Source organism: Aphis gossypii, chromosome X (assembly GCF_020184175.1).
Source record: "Aphis gossypii isolate Hap1 chromosome X, ASM2018417v2, whole genome shotgun sequence".
NCBI classification, from domain to species: Eukaryota; Metazoa; Arthropoda; class Insecta; order Hemiptera; family Aphididae; genus Aphis; species Aphis gossypii.
In genome coordinates this window covers 62,935,116-62,952,901 of record NC_065533.1, presented here as the reverse complement: position 1 = coordinate 62,952,901, position 17,786 = coordinate 62,935,116, and the positions used below count along the sequence as shown (strand labels likewise).

The 17,786-nt window shown below is 27.4% G+C and overlaps 2 protein-coding genes across 2 annotated transcripts; one reads left to right on the top strand and one right to left on the bottom strand.

Annotated features, from left to right (window-relative positions):
- The first annotated feature begins 6,696 nt into the window (after positions 1-6,696).
- Positions 6,697-7,993, top strand: LOC126551911 (uncharacterized). Its single transcript, XM_050206302.1, has 3 exons — positions 6,697-7,122; positions 7,192-7,576; positions 7,657-7,993. Exons 1-3 carry the CDS (start codon positions 6,962-6,964, stop codon positions 7,876-7,878), a joined length of 768 nt encoding a protein of 255 aa, XP_050062259.1. The 5' UTR covers positions 6,697-6,961; the 3' UTR covers positions 7,879-7,993.
- Positions 7,994-16,500: 8,507 nt separating this feature from the next.
- On the bottom strand, positions 16,501-17,359 carry LOC126551910 (uncharacterized). Its single transcript, XM_050206301.1, has 2 exons — positions 16,724-17,359; positions 16,501-16,636 (listed from the first exon to the last, which is right to left on the bottom strand). The coding sequence occupies exons 1-2, from the start codon at positions 17,357-17,359 to the stop codon at positions 16,517-16,519; spliced, it is 756 nt and encodes a 251-aa protein (XP_050062258.1). The 3' UTR covers positions 16,501-16,516.
- Positions 17,360-17,786: the final 427 nt, after the last annotated feature.

The window sequence follows — 17,786 nt, the reverse complement described above, 5'->3', positions numbered from 1 at the left end:
ACATATAATGCCACGACTAAAACTACACCGATATTCTATTACACCGAAATTCTATATAAATTATTATTACTTATTAAAAATTGTTACGATGTACAACTACTCCGAAAATATTGATCTGACGTGAGAATCGTGAGATGACTCCAAATTTCAAAATTATGTATAACATTAAGTTAAATTTATATAAAGTTGTTTAAGTAGGTATGATTTGTATACAATATATTGTACAATTTCAGGCTTTCGATTTTAATCTTAACAGTTAACACTAGGTATAATATTACCTATATAATTTACGAGCTAAGCTAAAAGCATTCTTTACTAAATTTTTCGTTTGGTATTATTAATTAATAATTATTATTTAATGACTAATTATTAATAATATACCAATATTACATTTTAGTATTTTACATACCTATGAGTAATTTGGTTGTTCTGATAATAACATTTTTCAATTTTTGTAATACCTAGTTGAGAAAAATATTTTAATTCTAACCTACCTACTTACTTTGTATTAGTTTGTACTTACAAATACCCAATTAATAACTTTTCGTTAAAACTTAAAATCTATTAAAAAAAGTTAAAGTTGGCAAGTATAGCCAAGTAGATAACGCTATGCTGTTGCTGTACCTATAGTGAACCTAGTCCTAGTGCTGTACAATTATAGAATAATGTCTAGAGGAGTCACAGTCTGACATTCACTGGATGTGTTAAATTTGAATTCAATGATACAAAATCATTCAATCACAAAAAAATGAGGAAGCGAATACAGTCTATCAGCCTTAGTGGCTTAGTGTCATATTTTTAGGGGGTGGATTAAAACATTTATCAACCCTCCACAAAAAAAAAATTGGTTTATATCATAAAAACCTCTTATTAATTGTGATTTGTATGTACTTACCTACCTAAGTAGGTACGTGTTACATGTATGAACTATTAGGTAACGTATGCAAGTATTAAAATAAATAATTAGGTACGTCATACTATACCTATTTAATAAAGTTTTAGGTAAGTACCTACATTAAAGTGTTCAAAGAATAATTTGCGTAAGCGTAAAATGCTGAAAATTGCAAACTTCAAAAAGTTTTAATTTTGAAACTATAGTCCGACTATCAAATTAACAAATTCTGATTGTAACATTGTTCATTGAAATACATTTATATTTTCTTTGAAAACCATTTACTGTTTAAGTAGATCTTGTAATATAATTTCATTTACATAGTACAATGTATATAATATGTATGGTTGTAGACAATTTAATTACCTAACTAACTCAATACAGAAGTTTGTTGTTAATTAAAATTACATTGCATGTTTTTATAATTTATAAAATTGTATAATAAAATATCAATATGCTTACAATTTACTATGTACATATTTTTAACTTAAAGAACGCCACTTTTAAAAAAACTTACATAAATACAACATGAACAATGCCACAATGGCAACACACTTAAAACAATTTATGGATTTTTGAAAAAGTAATAATTATAAACTTATGTAAATTATTAAAAATGAGTGGATTTTTAGAGGATGATTTAAAAACCCTAAAGTACTCTCTTAATAATCCGTAAACTTATGAAGTGCAGATAATATCATTTTAGATTCTGAACGGAGTGAAGAATGTATTGATTTTACAATGATGTATGTTTTTTTTTTTTTTTTTTTTTTTTGTTTTTTTTTTTTTTGTGTCTGTGTACAGCATAACTAGTCGAAATAATGCTCCAATTTCAAACTATGGGGGTGGTTTCCGATGTAAAAGTGAATATCCTTGGTGCATTATAGAGGTAAAAAGTTAACATTTTCCAATAGTTTTCAAAAAAATTGAGAAAAACAAAAAAAAATGACTGAAAAACGGCAATTTTTACGCAAAACCAGTTTTCGACCAAATCGATTTTTTTTTATTGTTGTAATTCAAAAACTAATCACTGAAAATACTTGAAATTTTTACCAAATGTTAATGTCAGTAGTATCTGTATATAGTTAAATTTTCAAAAAATTTTGACTTTTTTTGAGTTATTTATAGATCACTGAAATTTTCGTTTTTTTTGAGAAATTTTTTTTAAGTGTCGATAAAAAATTTTTGGATGACCAAAAAGTTTTGAAAATTTAATACAAGGTTCCTTATGAGTTGTTTTTATTGTAGTTAAAAAAAATTAAAAATCGTTAGTCACAATTTTTTTTATAAGCGTTTATAGTTCAAATTTTTACGAAATCTGTCGAAAACGCGAAAATTGTAAGTAATTTTGAAGTTGAAAAATCATAAAATTTTTTTCTTTTATAACTAAGTTTTGAAAATTTGGTACAAGGTTCTCCATACATTTTTCTTCAAATATCTGTAAAAAAAACTCTACCGGATTCAGACAAAAAATTTTTATGAGTGTTTGAAATTTAAATTTTTACAAAACCGCGTTAAATAACAGTTTATAGCCTCAAACGATTTTTGATATTTGTTATTATTCAAAAAGTATAAGTCGTAGATACTTGAAAATTTTACCAGTTATTAAGATTCGCGTTTTCTTTACGTGATTTAATTTTCAAAATATTTTTTAATATAAGCTGGTTTTTTTAAACCACCTTTTTTACCAACCACTAGAAATTATATCCTAGGCTGACAAATCATCTTCGTTCAGAATCGTTTTTCGTATACAATGATAACTATCATTGGATTCAAAATTAACACTCCAATAATATATAATAGTGTTCCACACGGTACCTAATGTACAGCAGAGCGGTACCTACTTACCAGCTTTTTAGTAATAAAACTAAATGTGTATTAACTTTTAAAACAATCTATTATTATTTATAAAATTAATAGATGCGTATTTAGTAAAATCAATTAATTATTAATTAATGTCAAGTTAAACCACTGCAGTATTATAGTAACAAAATTTAGTGTCAAAACAGTAAAACATTTTGAGCTTTTGGATTTGACTTCGATAGCCAAAGAGTGTGTGAAACGTGAGGCGCCTTACGGAATAAAAAACAAACACCAATAACCGATTTTATTCAAAAAATATAATAATTATTAACGTATATATACTGATTAAAAATATAGATTAAATAATAAATAAATAAATATAAATATAAAATGTATTATGTATATATTGGTTTAATATATAATTGGTTAAATAATTTTTATTTTAACTCAATTAATTTTTTGAACCCCGTCAAGACGGAAACCCCGTTAAAACGGAAAAATTGCATGGTCCCAAGCGATTCCGTCTTATCGAGGTTTTACTGTATATTAAGGGCCGTATTAGCGCATAGGCACTTTAGGCACTGTGCCTAGGGCCTACGAAAAATTATGGCTATGGTTTTATTGTAAAACGAGCATAATAGTATAATAGAGGATGGTTTTGTTTTATACTTTTTGCAAATTTAATTATATATATATTGGAGTAAAATGAATTGTTTTTAGGATTTGCTAAAACTGTTTTCTATATGAAAAGTTGTAAAAGTTTAAATTTGATTTTTATGCTGTAAATGCCTATTTTTCTTTTTAAAAGCTTAACACAGAGATTTCACACTTTTTCTCCCATTGAGAAGGTTTCTTAATAATTTAAATACTTGACAATGGCCCTGCAGGAGCTAGGGGCCTACGATAATGTTAATAATAAAAAAGCGGGCAAGTGAGTACCGCTCTGCTGTACATTAGGTGCCGTATGGATCATTATTATATATTATAGGAGTGTTAAATTTGAATCCAATGATAGTTATCATTGTAGACGAAAAACGATTCTGAACGAAGATGATTTGTCAGCCTAGGATATAATTTCTAGTGGTTGGTGAAAAAGGTGGCTTATGTTTTAATGGCCTGAATACAACAAAATTTAAGTTCTTTTATAATAATTGTAAGTTAAACTTATGAAAAACCTTGTATTAAATTTTCAACTCTTAGCTACTTATGCAAAAATTTCTTATGAATTTTATACCTACAAAATAATTTACAAATATTCATGATTTTGACGAATTTTTATCAATATTTGAACTTCAAATGCTAATAAAAAAAAATGTGCCTATGTATTCTTATAATTTTTTAATCACTATAAGAATAACATATGAGGAACTTTGTATAAATTTTTCAAGTATTTTGATAGGGCCAAAAACATTTTATCGACCCTTCAAAAAAAAATTTTCAGAAAAATTGAAAATTTCAGTTGTCTATAAATAGCTCAAAAAAAGTCAAAATATTTTGAAATTTAAATCACGTAAATAAAACGCGAATCTTAATAACTGGTAAAATTTTCAAGTATCTACGACTTATACTTTTTGAATAATAACAAATATCAAAAATCGTTTGAGGCTAAACTGTTATTTAACGCGGTTTTTGTAAAAATTTAAATTTCAAACACTCATAAAAATGTTTTATCTGAATCCGGTAGAGTTTTTTTTACAGATATTTGAAGAAAAATGTATGGAGAACCTTGTACCAAATTTTCAAAACTTAGTTATAAAAGAAAAAAATTTTATGATTTTTCAACTTCAAAATTACTTACAAATTTTCGCGTTTTCGACAGATGTCGTAAAATTTTGAACTATAAACGTTTAAAAAATAAAATTGTGACTAACGATTTTTAATTTTTTTTAGTTACAATAAAAACAACTTATAAGGAACCTTGTATTAAATTTTCAAAACTTTTTGGTCATCCAAAAATTTTTTATCGATACTTTAAAAAAAATTTCTCAAAAAAATCGAAAATTTCAGTGATCTATAAATAACTCAAAATAGTCAAAATTTTTTTAAAATTTAACTATATACAGATACCACTGACATTAACATTTGGTGAAAATTTCAAGTATTTTCAGTGATTAGTTTTTGAATTACAACCATAAAAAAAAATCGATTTGGTCAAAAACTGGTTTTGCGTAAAAATTGCCGTTTTTCCGTAATTTTTTTTTTGTTTTTCTCGAATTTTTTGAAAACTGTTGGAAAATGTTAACTTTTTACTTCTATAATGCACCAAGGATATTCACTTTTACATCGGAAACCACCCCCATTGTTTGAAATTGGAGCATTATTTCGACTAGTTATGCTGTACACAGACACAAAAACAAAAAAAAAAAAAAAAATAAACACACACCATTGTAAAATCAATACATTCATCACTTCGTTCAGAATCTAAAAAAACACACATCATTGTAAAATCAATACATTCATCACTTCGTTCAGTATCTAAAATATAGGTAACTAAATTATTTTTCTATTGGATTAGAATTTAGAACTACTTGTTATTCATTTTAATAATAATGAATATAGGTATATTGCCCCTTACCAATGAGTCTTAAGTAACTGTATAATACATAATAGGAATACGGTAACCATAGGCGTAACTAGGGGGGCTTGTGGGGGTTTAGTCTCCCCAACATTAATTTTAGCCCCCCCCCCCGTCAAAATTCCTAGTCCCACGACCCACACTCTCGTCAATAATATTAACATTTTTAAACTTAAATTTAAAATATCGTTTTATATTTTTTATTAATATCTTGGAAAATTTTTAATATTTTTGGTTTTAAATAAATTTTCCAATACTGAGCGGAGGCTTAAGCTGTAAATTGGAATAATTTTGTACATAAAAATCTTTTAATTCTATAGAAGTATCTAAAATAATACTTAATAATATGTTAATATACAAATATTTAACCTCAATACCACTTTATTTCTTATTTGTTTTATAATAATATAATAAAATATTAATTTTCATTTATGTTACATGTCTAATGAATGAATGTAATGTGTTTGGGGGTGTGGGGGCGGAGCTCCCCACCTAATTTACTTTTTATAACAATTCTAGGGCTGAAGCCCCTCCCCCCCTAACTCTAAGATCTAGTTACGCCTATGACAGTACCTATAATATTTATTAATTTCAAAAATAATTATTACCTATACAATATATTATTATTTATCAAATTAAATCTAAAATAACTAAGCGACAAATAAAATATAGGTAATGATGGTCTAATATAGAATCGGGAAGTAGGTTGCACACTAGATTTTGTTTTGCTTGAAAATAATATTTTGATTCAATTCATTCCAAATGACCAAATTACAAATTTACAAAGTAAATTATTATGTAAAAATTCTAATATTGCAATTATTTAATCATTTTTAAATTTCCTATCTCCAGAAACTTAGTAGATACAGGTAGGTATAATTACTATATAGTATAGGTACCAGCATACAAACTTAAGATTGCAGTGTTTAATTAAATTAACTATTAATTATTAACTTAATCTTACAATGTGTCTCAAACATATTCCTAGAAATCTACTAATAAGTTTTAATATTAATATTCTCCCTAATCAACCCATTAGTCGCTACATTAGATTCCTTCTTGATTGAACTATTTGAACTCATTCCACAGACATAGTTCGCGAATGCCAATTTGAAATTCTTATTCTATGGTACATTTATGCTCTTTTAAAAAAAGTTTCTAAATTATTCAACATGACAGGTAGGACTATTATTATATAAATATATTTTTACATTTGTACTGATTAATAGTTTAAAAATTGGTTTCAAATTTTATACATCAATTATTTTAAAATTTACATGTATTTAAGAAACAGAAAACAGTAAAATTCACAGCAATAACTACATAAAATAAAATTATACTTTTGGCATTAAAGATATTTATTCAATTGTATTAATTTAAATAATTTAGATTCACAAGATGATCCAACACCACATTCTAGATCTCGATCTCCAATTGTCTTTAACATTGCTCATGTTTTTGGAAATGTTGAAGACAATAACTTGCAATCTAGAAGAGTTCCAGGTATTAGAGGCAATTTAATATATGCAGATACACAAGATTATACTTATATTCAAAATAATGTATCCACCAATCGAAGGTTTATTTAAATAAAATAATAAATATACATGAAAAATTATATATAAAAATATTATGGCTCTAGGCAGTTAAGATGTTCAAGATACAAACAAGGTTGTGGATCAACTGCGTCCATGTCATTGATCCCCGAAAATGATCCAATTATTATGTACCAGCCACATAACCATGGACCAGGTCATGATATTGAAATTGGCTATTTTTTAGCAACATTAAGACTGAGGGCTTCAAACGAGGGTATACCAGCAAGAGCTATTTATGAAGATGTTTCTAGAAGGTAAATAAATATATTACTACAAAATATTGTGTAATTAGTTATATTAAAATGTAATTTAACCGTTTTCAGATATCCCAATGCAGCAATAGAGGTGTCAAGAGAACATGCACTTAGAGCAATACGCCATGTTCAGCGTAGATTTAGTCCACAAGTACCGAATACTTTGAGGGCTATGAGAGAGACTATTATGTCTTTAAGATGGCATGGACGTCTCTTAAACGTATTGGATGATATTAACAATGTCCCATTCTATCAAGGTAATCTTGAATACCTTGATAATAATGCAGTTGTGTTTGGTGGTTTAATATTTGCTAATGTGGCATTTCTTCAACACTATGCACCATATTTTCGCCAAGCTCGAGTTGTAGCAGTAGATGGGACATTTAGTGTTTTTCCTCGTTACCCAGCCGATATGGAGCAGTTTGTCACTATTCATGTGATATTAGACAACATTGTAAATATAGTTATGTTTAGTAGCTGAATATTATTATAATAATAAAGTATATTATTTTTATCATACATTCATACTTATAGTCTGTTCCTGTATTATATGCCATTCTGAATCGCAGAACAGAAAATGTATGTATTCGGTTATGGCAATTCTTGAGAAGAGATTTGCCATTCGATATTTTTGATTGGGAAAATTTACAAATTATTACAGACTTTGAAACCGCAATGCGTAATGAAGTAAGGAGAATTGTACCTGAATGCAGACTGATTGGATGTTGGTTCCATTTTAGTCAGGTCTGTATATAATATCCTGTAAAATTATATTTTAAATTAATTAATTTACTTGATTACAGAGTATAGTACGATTTATTCAAAATCATAACATGATTCAGTTAGTCCGCAATAATAGCAATATTGCTACTATTATTAGAATGGTGATTGAAATTTTTTAAACATTTTTAAGTCTGTGAAATAAATAAAAATATATATATATTTTTTTTTCACAGGTTATAACATTACTTCATTTGCCATCAGAAATAAATCCAGACCTTCCAAACAATTTCCACATTGTTGGAGGTTTTTTGGCCATTCAAGAATTAGCAAGAAGCATGGATGTATCTTTACATCTGACAGATATTTTTGTATACAAAATTTTTGGTTGAATATTATTCATCCAGATGGATTTTCTGTTTTTGGATTGAATATCCGGACCAATAATTTTATTGAGAGTTTCTACAGTATGTTGAAAACCTCTATTGGCCAACATCCTCCAGTTTGGACTTTTTGGGGTGATTTTTTTTTTCATTAACTCTATCTTATTTAAACTTAAATTATAGATATGTATATTAATCACAATTCCATATATAATTTGATTATTATAGATAGGCTGCGTTCTGTAGAAAATCGTGTACGAAGGGAAACTCGTCAAATAATTAATGGTCAACAAGTAATGAATTTAATTTACCTATCTAATAAAAATTAAAACGGACCACGATTATGCCATAATATCAGATGTAGCTGATCCATAAACCATGATTTAAGATAATACTTATCTTATCTATACTTATTTTAAACATGCTATAAACCTTGGGAGTGTACCACAAGACGTATTTATATTGATAAAAATTATATTATTATGATAAAAGTTATAGAATTATATTCCGCGATTTTTTAGTTATTGGGCACATCGCACATGTTTTTTTTAATTTATGACATTAATATAAATTAATATTTTTTAAATTTGATTAATATTTTAATTATAAATATATTTATTTTATTTTATAATTATTGATTTAAAAATGGATGCAATTTCAAATAACAACAGTAACATCACATTTTGATTTTTTAGATATTCTGTAATTTGCTGAATAAATATTAAATAGTATAGTATAGTATAGTATAGTATAGTATACTAGTATAATGTAATATAATATAGTGTAGTAGAGTAGGTATAGTATGTAAATAGTATAAAATAATTCCATGTAAAATATTAACTATTAACATTTTAAGTATGTGCTTGTAAAATAAGTACCATTACAAATATGTATAATTTTTTTTTCTATGGTTCATATCTATGTTTATTTTTTATGTAGCTAATTTACATAATACTTAAAACAAGTTAATTTTAAAATTTTGTATTCTAGAAATCAATGTAATTACACTTTCTAATATTGTGTAAAGTTATAAAAGTATTGTATAAATTATAAGTATTATTTAGAAAAGTATTATATAAATAACTTGTATATTGAATTTAACATTTTTGTAACAAAAATTCTGCAGTATAAGACTACTTAACCGGGCGAACTTTACACTATCCAGTAAATAATAAAAATAAGCATTACAATAATTATAAGTTCATGAAAAAGTGGAAGTGAGGAGTTTCTAAGGGTGTTCCTATAGTGACATACATAACTTATCAAAATTAACCAAATTTACAGAATCTAGAATTCTGGTTTAGAATATAATATACTATATTAATAATGTTGTTATTATTTAAAAAAAAAAGAAATCAAGATCCCTATAAAATAAATTCCAAAATAATCAAATCAGATTCATTATGTACATAATAACCCAACTCACTCAGTCATTCATAGAAGGTATATAAAATTTTAAGTACCCACGAATAATATTTTTAAATTACAATAATATAGCTAAAACTGTTATTTTTGGTTTTTATTTAATTGGTTATTTCATCCAAATTTGAACTTATAAAAACTTTGAAAAAAAAAAACTGTGTTTTTAGATTTCTTTTTGCAGCAGAATTTAACTTATAATGTGAAACCTTGTTTTAAATTTTCAATCCTTAGCTAACTTATAACTTAAATGTTTAACAACTGAAGAATTTGTAAATTTTCAATTATTTAAATTTTGTCAAAATTTGAACTTTAAATGCTTATATGAAAAAAAAAAATGAGCCTATGTATTTTTAATATTTTCAAACAGCTATTAAATAATTTTATGGGGAACCTTGTATTAAATTTTCAAGTTTTTTGACACAACGGATAAAATTTTATTAATATTTATAGAATAAAAAACGGGTAAGTACCGCTCTGCCGTACATTAGGTGCCGCGGGGATCAAAAAAAGTCAAAATACGAGTATTTGGAAAATTTAACTCTATATAGATAACACTAATTTATACATTGGGTGAAAATTTTAAGTATTTACAGTGATTAGTTTTTGAGTAATAACCATATTATAAAAAAATTGATTTGGTCGAAAACTGGTGTTGCATAAAATTCCCTTTTTTCCTTAATTTTTTTTTGTTTTTCTCGATTTTTTTTGAAAACTGTTGGTAAATGTTTTTGACCTTTATAATGCACCAAGAATATTCACTTTGACATCGGAAACCACCCCCGAAGTTTGAATTGAAGCATTATATTGACTAGTTATGATGTACAGACGCAAAATAAAAACATCATTGTAGAGTCAATACTTACATTCATCACTCATCCGTTCAGAATTTAAAACAAAAAATTTCAAATGTCTATAAATAACTTAAAAATTGTTGAAATATTTTGAAATTTTATCAGGTGCAAGATTAATAAAATAAATATATGGTGTAAATTTCAGGTTTCTAGAGTTATTTGTTTTTGATAATAACATTAAAATAAGAATATCAGTACACTAGAAATTGAGTGTACATCCAATGTTGTAATTCAAATGCTCATAAAAATTTAATTTGAATTTCCGGTAAACATTTTTTATTTGATAACAGTAGACAAACTTATGAGGAATCTTGTATGGAATTTTCATATCTTAGATTTAAAAAAATAAATTTTTATGAATTTCTAACTGTAGTAATAGTAATAGTGTTATATCAAAATTCGTACTTTAAATGCTTATTAAAAATTGTGACTATATTGTGTTTATAATATTTTTTAACTGTTGTTGAAGTTATATATTAGGAGACTTGTATTAAATTTTGAAGCGTTTTTACCAAACGAATAAAATTTTACTGTAATTTATAAAAAATAATTTAAAAAGATTTAAAATATTTTGAAAATTTAATCAAATATAGAAAATGGCAGTGTTAACATGCAGTAAAAATTTCAATCGTTTATGGTAATTTGTTTTAGAGTTACACCAATATTTAAAATCAATATACTCTAAAATTGATTTTGAGTAAAAATTCCTATTTTTTACTTAATTTTTTTTTGTTACTTTTGAAAACTATTGGAAATTTCGAAATTAGACCTCCCCAATTCACCAACTAGATTCACTTTCCAACCGGAAAAACTACAAAAGTTGAAAATCTAAGTATTATTTCGACAACTTATCGTGTACACAGACACAAAAAAAATTTATATGTATAAAAAACACACATCATTGTATAATCAATACATTTATCACTCCGCTCAGAATCTAAAATGTAATACGAAATTCCTAATAACTTTCTATACTGTTCTCGAAATTAATTAAGTATGTTTTGTGTGTTTTTACAAAATTCTAACAGCAAGTGCTATTAGTAATTAATAATCACTATTCACTACAGAGTATTTTCACAATGATAATGTCATCGAACTTTAATAACTTCTTATTAATGTTTTTAAAAAACTAAAATGCAACAGAAAACAATTTTAACATGTACTAGGTATTATTATTATTTAATTGAATAATTTGAATACAATTTGAATTTTTTTTCAATAATAATAAAAAAGCATTAAAATATATTGTTTTATCAAAAATATAATCATATTATAATTATATAATAATATGAAATATAATTAACATAATTAATGATGAAATGGATATTCTAACACATACTGTATATAAATATTATGTGTAATATATACATGTAAAATATGATTACCATGCATGTTCAATAATATTTTTTATTTAGTACTTAATGAATTTATTCAAACTCAGATCTTTGGAATTTTTAAATAATCTTAATCACTGTAGGTATATTCAAATTCTTGAAATTGTTTTTACCTTTTAAGAGACAAGCAAATATGTGATTATGTCTCCATCTTACATAAATATAAAATAGTAAATTTGTATTCAACAGAATCTATTTTATATTTTTAGCTTTAGTAAATTTAACTATTATGAAACTTAAAGGTGAGAATATTATCTAAGAGTTTTATTGATATTAAAATATTAAAATTTTACATATGTAGCAATATAACTCACTTAAAAATGATAATATCAATAAGTCTGGCAAAACATGAAGATGTAGCATCCTTTTAAAGAATATAAAGTAATAATACCCTTTTCTTCCTTTAATTACCATTTTAACATACCGAACATCCATCTTATGCGCATTGCAAATACTGATCCTTCTCTCTCTCTCTCTAATATTGAGCCTTGTTTTCCTCAGAGCTATTTTATTATTGTATTTCAAATAAAAACAATAATTTTTTAAATGAGAACCCACTTTTTTATTGTAAATTATTTCGTTCTTAATTCAAAAATCTAAATGAGTAGTGTTCAAACCATTAAAAATGTTAATAATAGATAATAGTCCTTAAAAATGATTTAGAAAATATATAAAATAAATGTAATATTGGATCTAGTGTTTATAATATTTGATTAATTTTTATAAATTATAAATATTGATAAATTAATATCAATTATTCATTTATTTAATTATCCATCTTTCAGACCCGTTATCATGGACCTAGCACACAAAATTAAATAGGTAACTCCAAAACTGTTCGTTCAATTTTGTACACATCTACATATTCAGAAAAATGATTTGATAAAAAATTTATTGTAATAAGGAGAGTTCACATTTAAAAAACAGAAGTTTGTAGTTTGTAAAGCCACATATGGTATGCCTTAAGTACTCATAACAAAAATCTCAAGAATTTTAAAATATGGTACCTATTTAAGTATGGCTTACTTATTAAAATGTCAATAATCAGAATTTGAACAATTTCTTCAACAAATTCATTAGTAAATGAAAAAATAGGGTTGAACTCGGGTTGAACATTCTTAGTAAATCATTCTGCATTATACCTAATATAGATTATAGATATAAACCAAAAAACGATACTTACACTTAATAATTCCGAATAGAATTTTTCTTTTGTATCCCAGTCTAGCACGAACGCCAAACTTTGTATCTCAGCATTGTGGAAATAAAATACGTTTTCTGCCAGATCAAAATCCGTTGACATAAAATCCATGTTCAATGGTACTTACGTTTAATTTAATAGAATTGTTAGCGGCAATTTAATTTTTTTATTGTTAGGTCCGACGATTGTAAGGGCGGAGGCACTGTGTGCCCTGGAATGGTCACACTGCGCCTCGTGCCCAAGCCGGTACGGTCGTACGGACGACTGCGGCGGCGGTACGTCGGTGTAGTCTATACTAGTCACTAATCAGTGTCAGACACTGTCAGTCTTCTCGTTTACCCTCGTAGCGACCGGTGACACCGCCTCCTGTCCCGCGTCCCCGACGACTGTAGTGACCGCACGTTAATTTTTAATTCGTTTATTGTTTATATCGTTAAGTAATTTGTTTGTTTTATACCAATAATGTGTTTGTAATAAACGTCGAATACTCTAGTAATTTATATATCTATACCGTGAACCAGAATCCTGACCCGTGGTTTAACTGATCCGACCCCTTTTCGGTTTAAACCAAATTCTTCATTAACAGAATCTAGGTATAGATTGAAATATAATGTAATAGAATAGAATATATTATATTTAAATATCGATTCTATCGGTCGGTAATTATTGAATCACTGGAAATTAGAGATGGGTCGTTCACTCGTTCGCAGTTCAAAATAATTCGAATACTAAATGTCTAAATAGTCTCCTTATCTTTCTTCTTATATAATAAAACGTGAAGCAGTTGGTTTTTTTGCCATCGCCGCTCCACCCGTATTATAGACAATTACTATTAATAATATTAATATAGAAAATTACAATTTTTTCCCGCCGCTGTTATCTGCGGCGTCGCGCTTTTATCGTCGAAACGATCGGTTCTCCCATGACAAATATAATATAATAATACGTATTGGACCATTGGTCATGTACTGCAGACTGCATTTGCGATTTGCACGTGTACAAGGAAACTTTATAAGAAAAGTAAATTACGTAGAATACTTTTCCCATGGGCCATGGCGGCCAACAATAAAAGCTACACATATTAAGTAATCATAACATATCAAATAGATTTAAAAAAAAAATTTTACGGTACCTATCTATACGTATATTATGGCCCAGAAAAAGCTTTATTTATTTATTTCAGCATCATTCAATTATAATACGATTATTACGATTATTATAATAAGAGCTGGTACGTATACTAGCTAAGCTTGAATAAGTACATGGAGCTCCTATAAATAAACATAATAATTATTAATAATATATAAAATTCTTTATAGGTACCTATTGTTGATAGTTTATTTAATTTTCTAGATATGCAATAGTATTGATTAACTTATAACACTAATATTAACACTAAAGTTTTATTAATTATTTATATTTAAATATATTTTATCCTCTTTTTGTTGCCTATTTGTTAATAATGGCAACAGAGTTTTAAATCATTGTAAACTATACTTTGTTTTGTTGATGACATGAAACTATTTTTTCAAATCAATTCTTTTGACAATTGCCTTAAACTTCAAGCCGATTTAAACAATTTTTTCAAATGGTTTCAAACACTAGGCTTAACTCTGAATTTTAATAAGTGTCATATTACGTCATTCACTAAGAAACATTTTGTAATTATTTTAATAAATAATGCTGAAATTTCGCGTGTTGAAACGATAGTCGGTTTAGGTATGTTTTAAGTTCAATATTTCTCTTTATCCTGGACCGCATATAAATATGATGTTTTGTAAAGCTTACAAGAACAAGATGCTTGACTTCATAAAAAAATTAGGTTACGAACATAAGCTACATAATCTTTAAAGATTATTTTATGTTCACTTGTCAGTCCTATTATAGAGAATGGTACTGTTCTTTGGAATCCACACAGTACGGGTAAATCTTACTAAGAAGTGGTTAATAATGGTAAAAATTATGAATTGAACTAAAATTAAATGAATTAAACAAATATTGATTGAATATCGAATAACAAAGAAAATGAATTCCACAGGTCTAATAGTGTATATTTTGTGAAAGGTATTGAGGAGCGAGGATGAATTTATTGAAAGACAATTTATAAATGAGAAGAAAGTAATATGTAAATGTTTATGTTTGAGTGGAGACTGGTAATAAGTTTAATCATGATTTTTCTTAAACATTTTATAAATAACATGTATTTATAAAATTGTCTGTTAGTTCATGTTTAATTTCAATAATAAATACCTAGCATTATTTATCTAGTACAAAAATTGTATATAAATAAGGTATTATTATGTATAAATATATCCATGTTTGTTATTATATATTTATAATTATTTTATACCCTAGGGAGCAATAGTACTTGCGATTGATATAGGAAAAAGTTCCTCACAACTGGATTCAGATGGAAAAACATACTTTGAAAAATCTAAATTTTGTGTTTCTATGATTTCAAAGAGAAAAGTAATTTATAACCTATATTACTTATTATGTTTTAGATATTTTCTGAAAGTAAAGATTGTTTAGCATTAATATTGTTTGGATCCTCTCATACAAATAACCATCTTTCATACAAAGGAGGTTATGACAATATAGAAATAGTTACTAGCTTAGGTATAGTGACATGGGATTTAGTTAAACATATTAACAGTTTATCATCAGCAGATATAACACCTTCAAATTCGCTTAATACTCTTGTCCTTGCAGCAAATATTTTGAAAAAAGAAACTGAATATGTACATTATTCTACAGTAATTGCTACTAGTTTTTGTGGTTAATAGACTTATTTATCTATTGGACTCAAACAGGCTGATCTCTAATCACACATGAAATAAATATCTAATTGAATTCTCTACATTAGATTACCTAGTTAATGTTGTCTATATGTTTTTTAAGGAAAATGTCCACATTTTTAATGCATTTTACTGCACATATTATTTGATTAATAATACTATTTCTTGATTCTTCAACTTACATCAGAAAGTACTTAAGATCAAGTAAAACAAATATTAAGCCAAGGTTTTTTTTTTGAATTAATTCCTATTTACCTTTTTTCTCCAACAATGTAAGATAGTAAATTAGTTACATTCTTTTAGTTATAATATAAAAACATATAGGATGATACATTTTATTTATTTCAATGATCAAGATCAAAAAAATATTATTAGATTCGTCATATTATTATCAATAACAATTAAGTATGGAGTTAATTTCAATTTCAAAATCAACTTGAGTTTGGTTAAAAATTAGACCAAAATACAACCTTAAATAAAAAAATTAATGATATTATTCAAATTATTTTATTAAAAAAGGGTTAAAAAAAGGGACATTCCCGTATTATACGGGACGTCTGGCAACCCTAGATTTGGTATTGCTCCACTGTCCTGTAAAACCTTCCAAACCTTTTTACCGCCAACTTCAGACCGGTTTTTGGAGGCGAACTCCAAAATAGGGTACGGCGGACAGTAGCTCAACTGCAACTGGATTTTCCATCGCCTGTTTATACCCGACAAGCATTTTCAAATCATTAATTTCTACCTATTTAGAAATATATTATGAGAATATTACGAGTTTTCGTCAGATGGTACATTGTAAGCTGCCAATTATTATTACAATAATACATACTTGTTGCCGTTTCATTTGCTCAATAAAATATTTGTTTTGTTCTTGCAGTTCATGTACCATCGACCGCAACTCGATAAGTTCGGACCGGGCCACTGGCACAGTGAACTGCTCCTCGTATCCATGTGTCATATTGTTGGTTGGTAAAGAAGAAGTCACTGTACGCACATTTGTAATGCCTTTGAGGCACAGACATGCGTTGTGACTCTTCTTTACCCCGTACCATACTTTTCGCATTTGTGTATTGTCCGTTGTGAAATACATCGGAAATACGTCAATGTATTGAAAAGCAAACCGATGCATCACATGTACAAACGAATTGTGCCCTTCGTCCCAGTCGGACGGAAACCGGGTACTGACCCCATGCAGTGGGACAAGACCAACTGCAAGGCCAGTAATTTGGGTCGAAAAAATGTGTTGCATACCTGCATTGAACGTGAAAAAAACATTAACTAATAGGTACCTACATATATAACTCTCATAAGAATGGAATAGAAGAGAACTCACGTCGGTAAATGACACCATATTTGTCTCAAACACTGCCTGGAAAGGCAATGATTGGTCCTTTAGTTCTTCAATTCTCGAGCTAGAAAACGCTGACGCCGCCAGTCGTGGTTGTTCAATCTTCAGACCACACATTATCCGGCTAAAACTACCGGCGAGTAGCACAATCTTTTCGACGATTTTCTCGGTATTGACCACTCGATGAGAATCGTCGGACAAAAAATCAATGATATTGTTGATATTCCGGGAAAGGAACGGGTAAGGGAGGTGAACATGCTCCGGTACGTGGAGGTCTGATCGTCGAGCTTTGGGAAATTGGTCGTACTTCTTAAAGTACACCATTCCCACGACGTCCACGCTGCGACCGATGGAGCCGTTCAACAACAAACATTTTAATCTGGCGTACGAAAGCCTGTTAGTGTTCCCGTACATCACATATGAAACTATTGTTTCGCAATCGAATATACGTTGCACCGCGTGCAGATTCGGCATCGCCTCGGGGCAATCCAAAATGGATTTTTTCAAATTATTAAAGTGACTGAAACGAAATAAATTTAAAAAT

Coding starts and splice junctions, on each gene's coding strand:
- LOC126551911 (XM_050206302.1), top strand. CDS start 6,962: ATGTCATTGATCCCCGAAAATGATCCAATTATTATGTACCAGCCACAT. Junction 7,123..7,191: donor TATGAAGATGTTTCTAGAAG/GTAAATAAATAT, acceptor AACCGTTTTCAG/ATATCCCAATGCAGCAATAG. Junction 7,577..7,656: donor ATGTGATATTAGACAACATT/GTAAATATAGTT, acceptor TCATACTTATAG/TCTGTTCCTGTATTATATGC.
- LOC126551910 (XM_050206301.1), bottom strand. CDS start 17,359: ATGTGTGGTCTGAAGATTGAACAACCACGACTGGCGGCGTCAGCGTTT. Junction 16,637..16,723: donor AGCAAATGAAACGGCAACAA/GTATGTATTATT, acceptor ATTTCTAAATAG/GTAGAAATTAATGATTTGAA.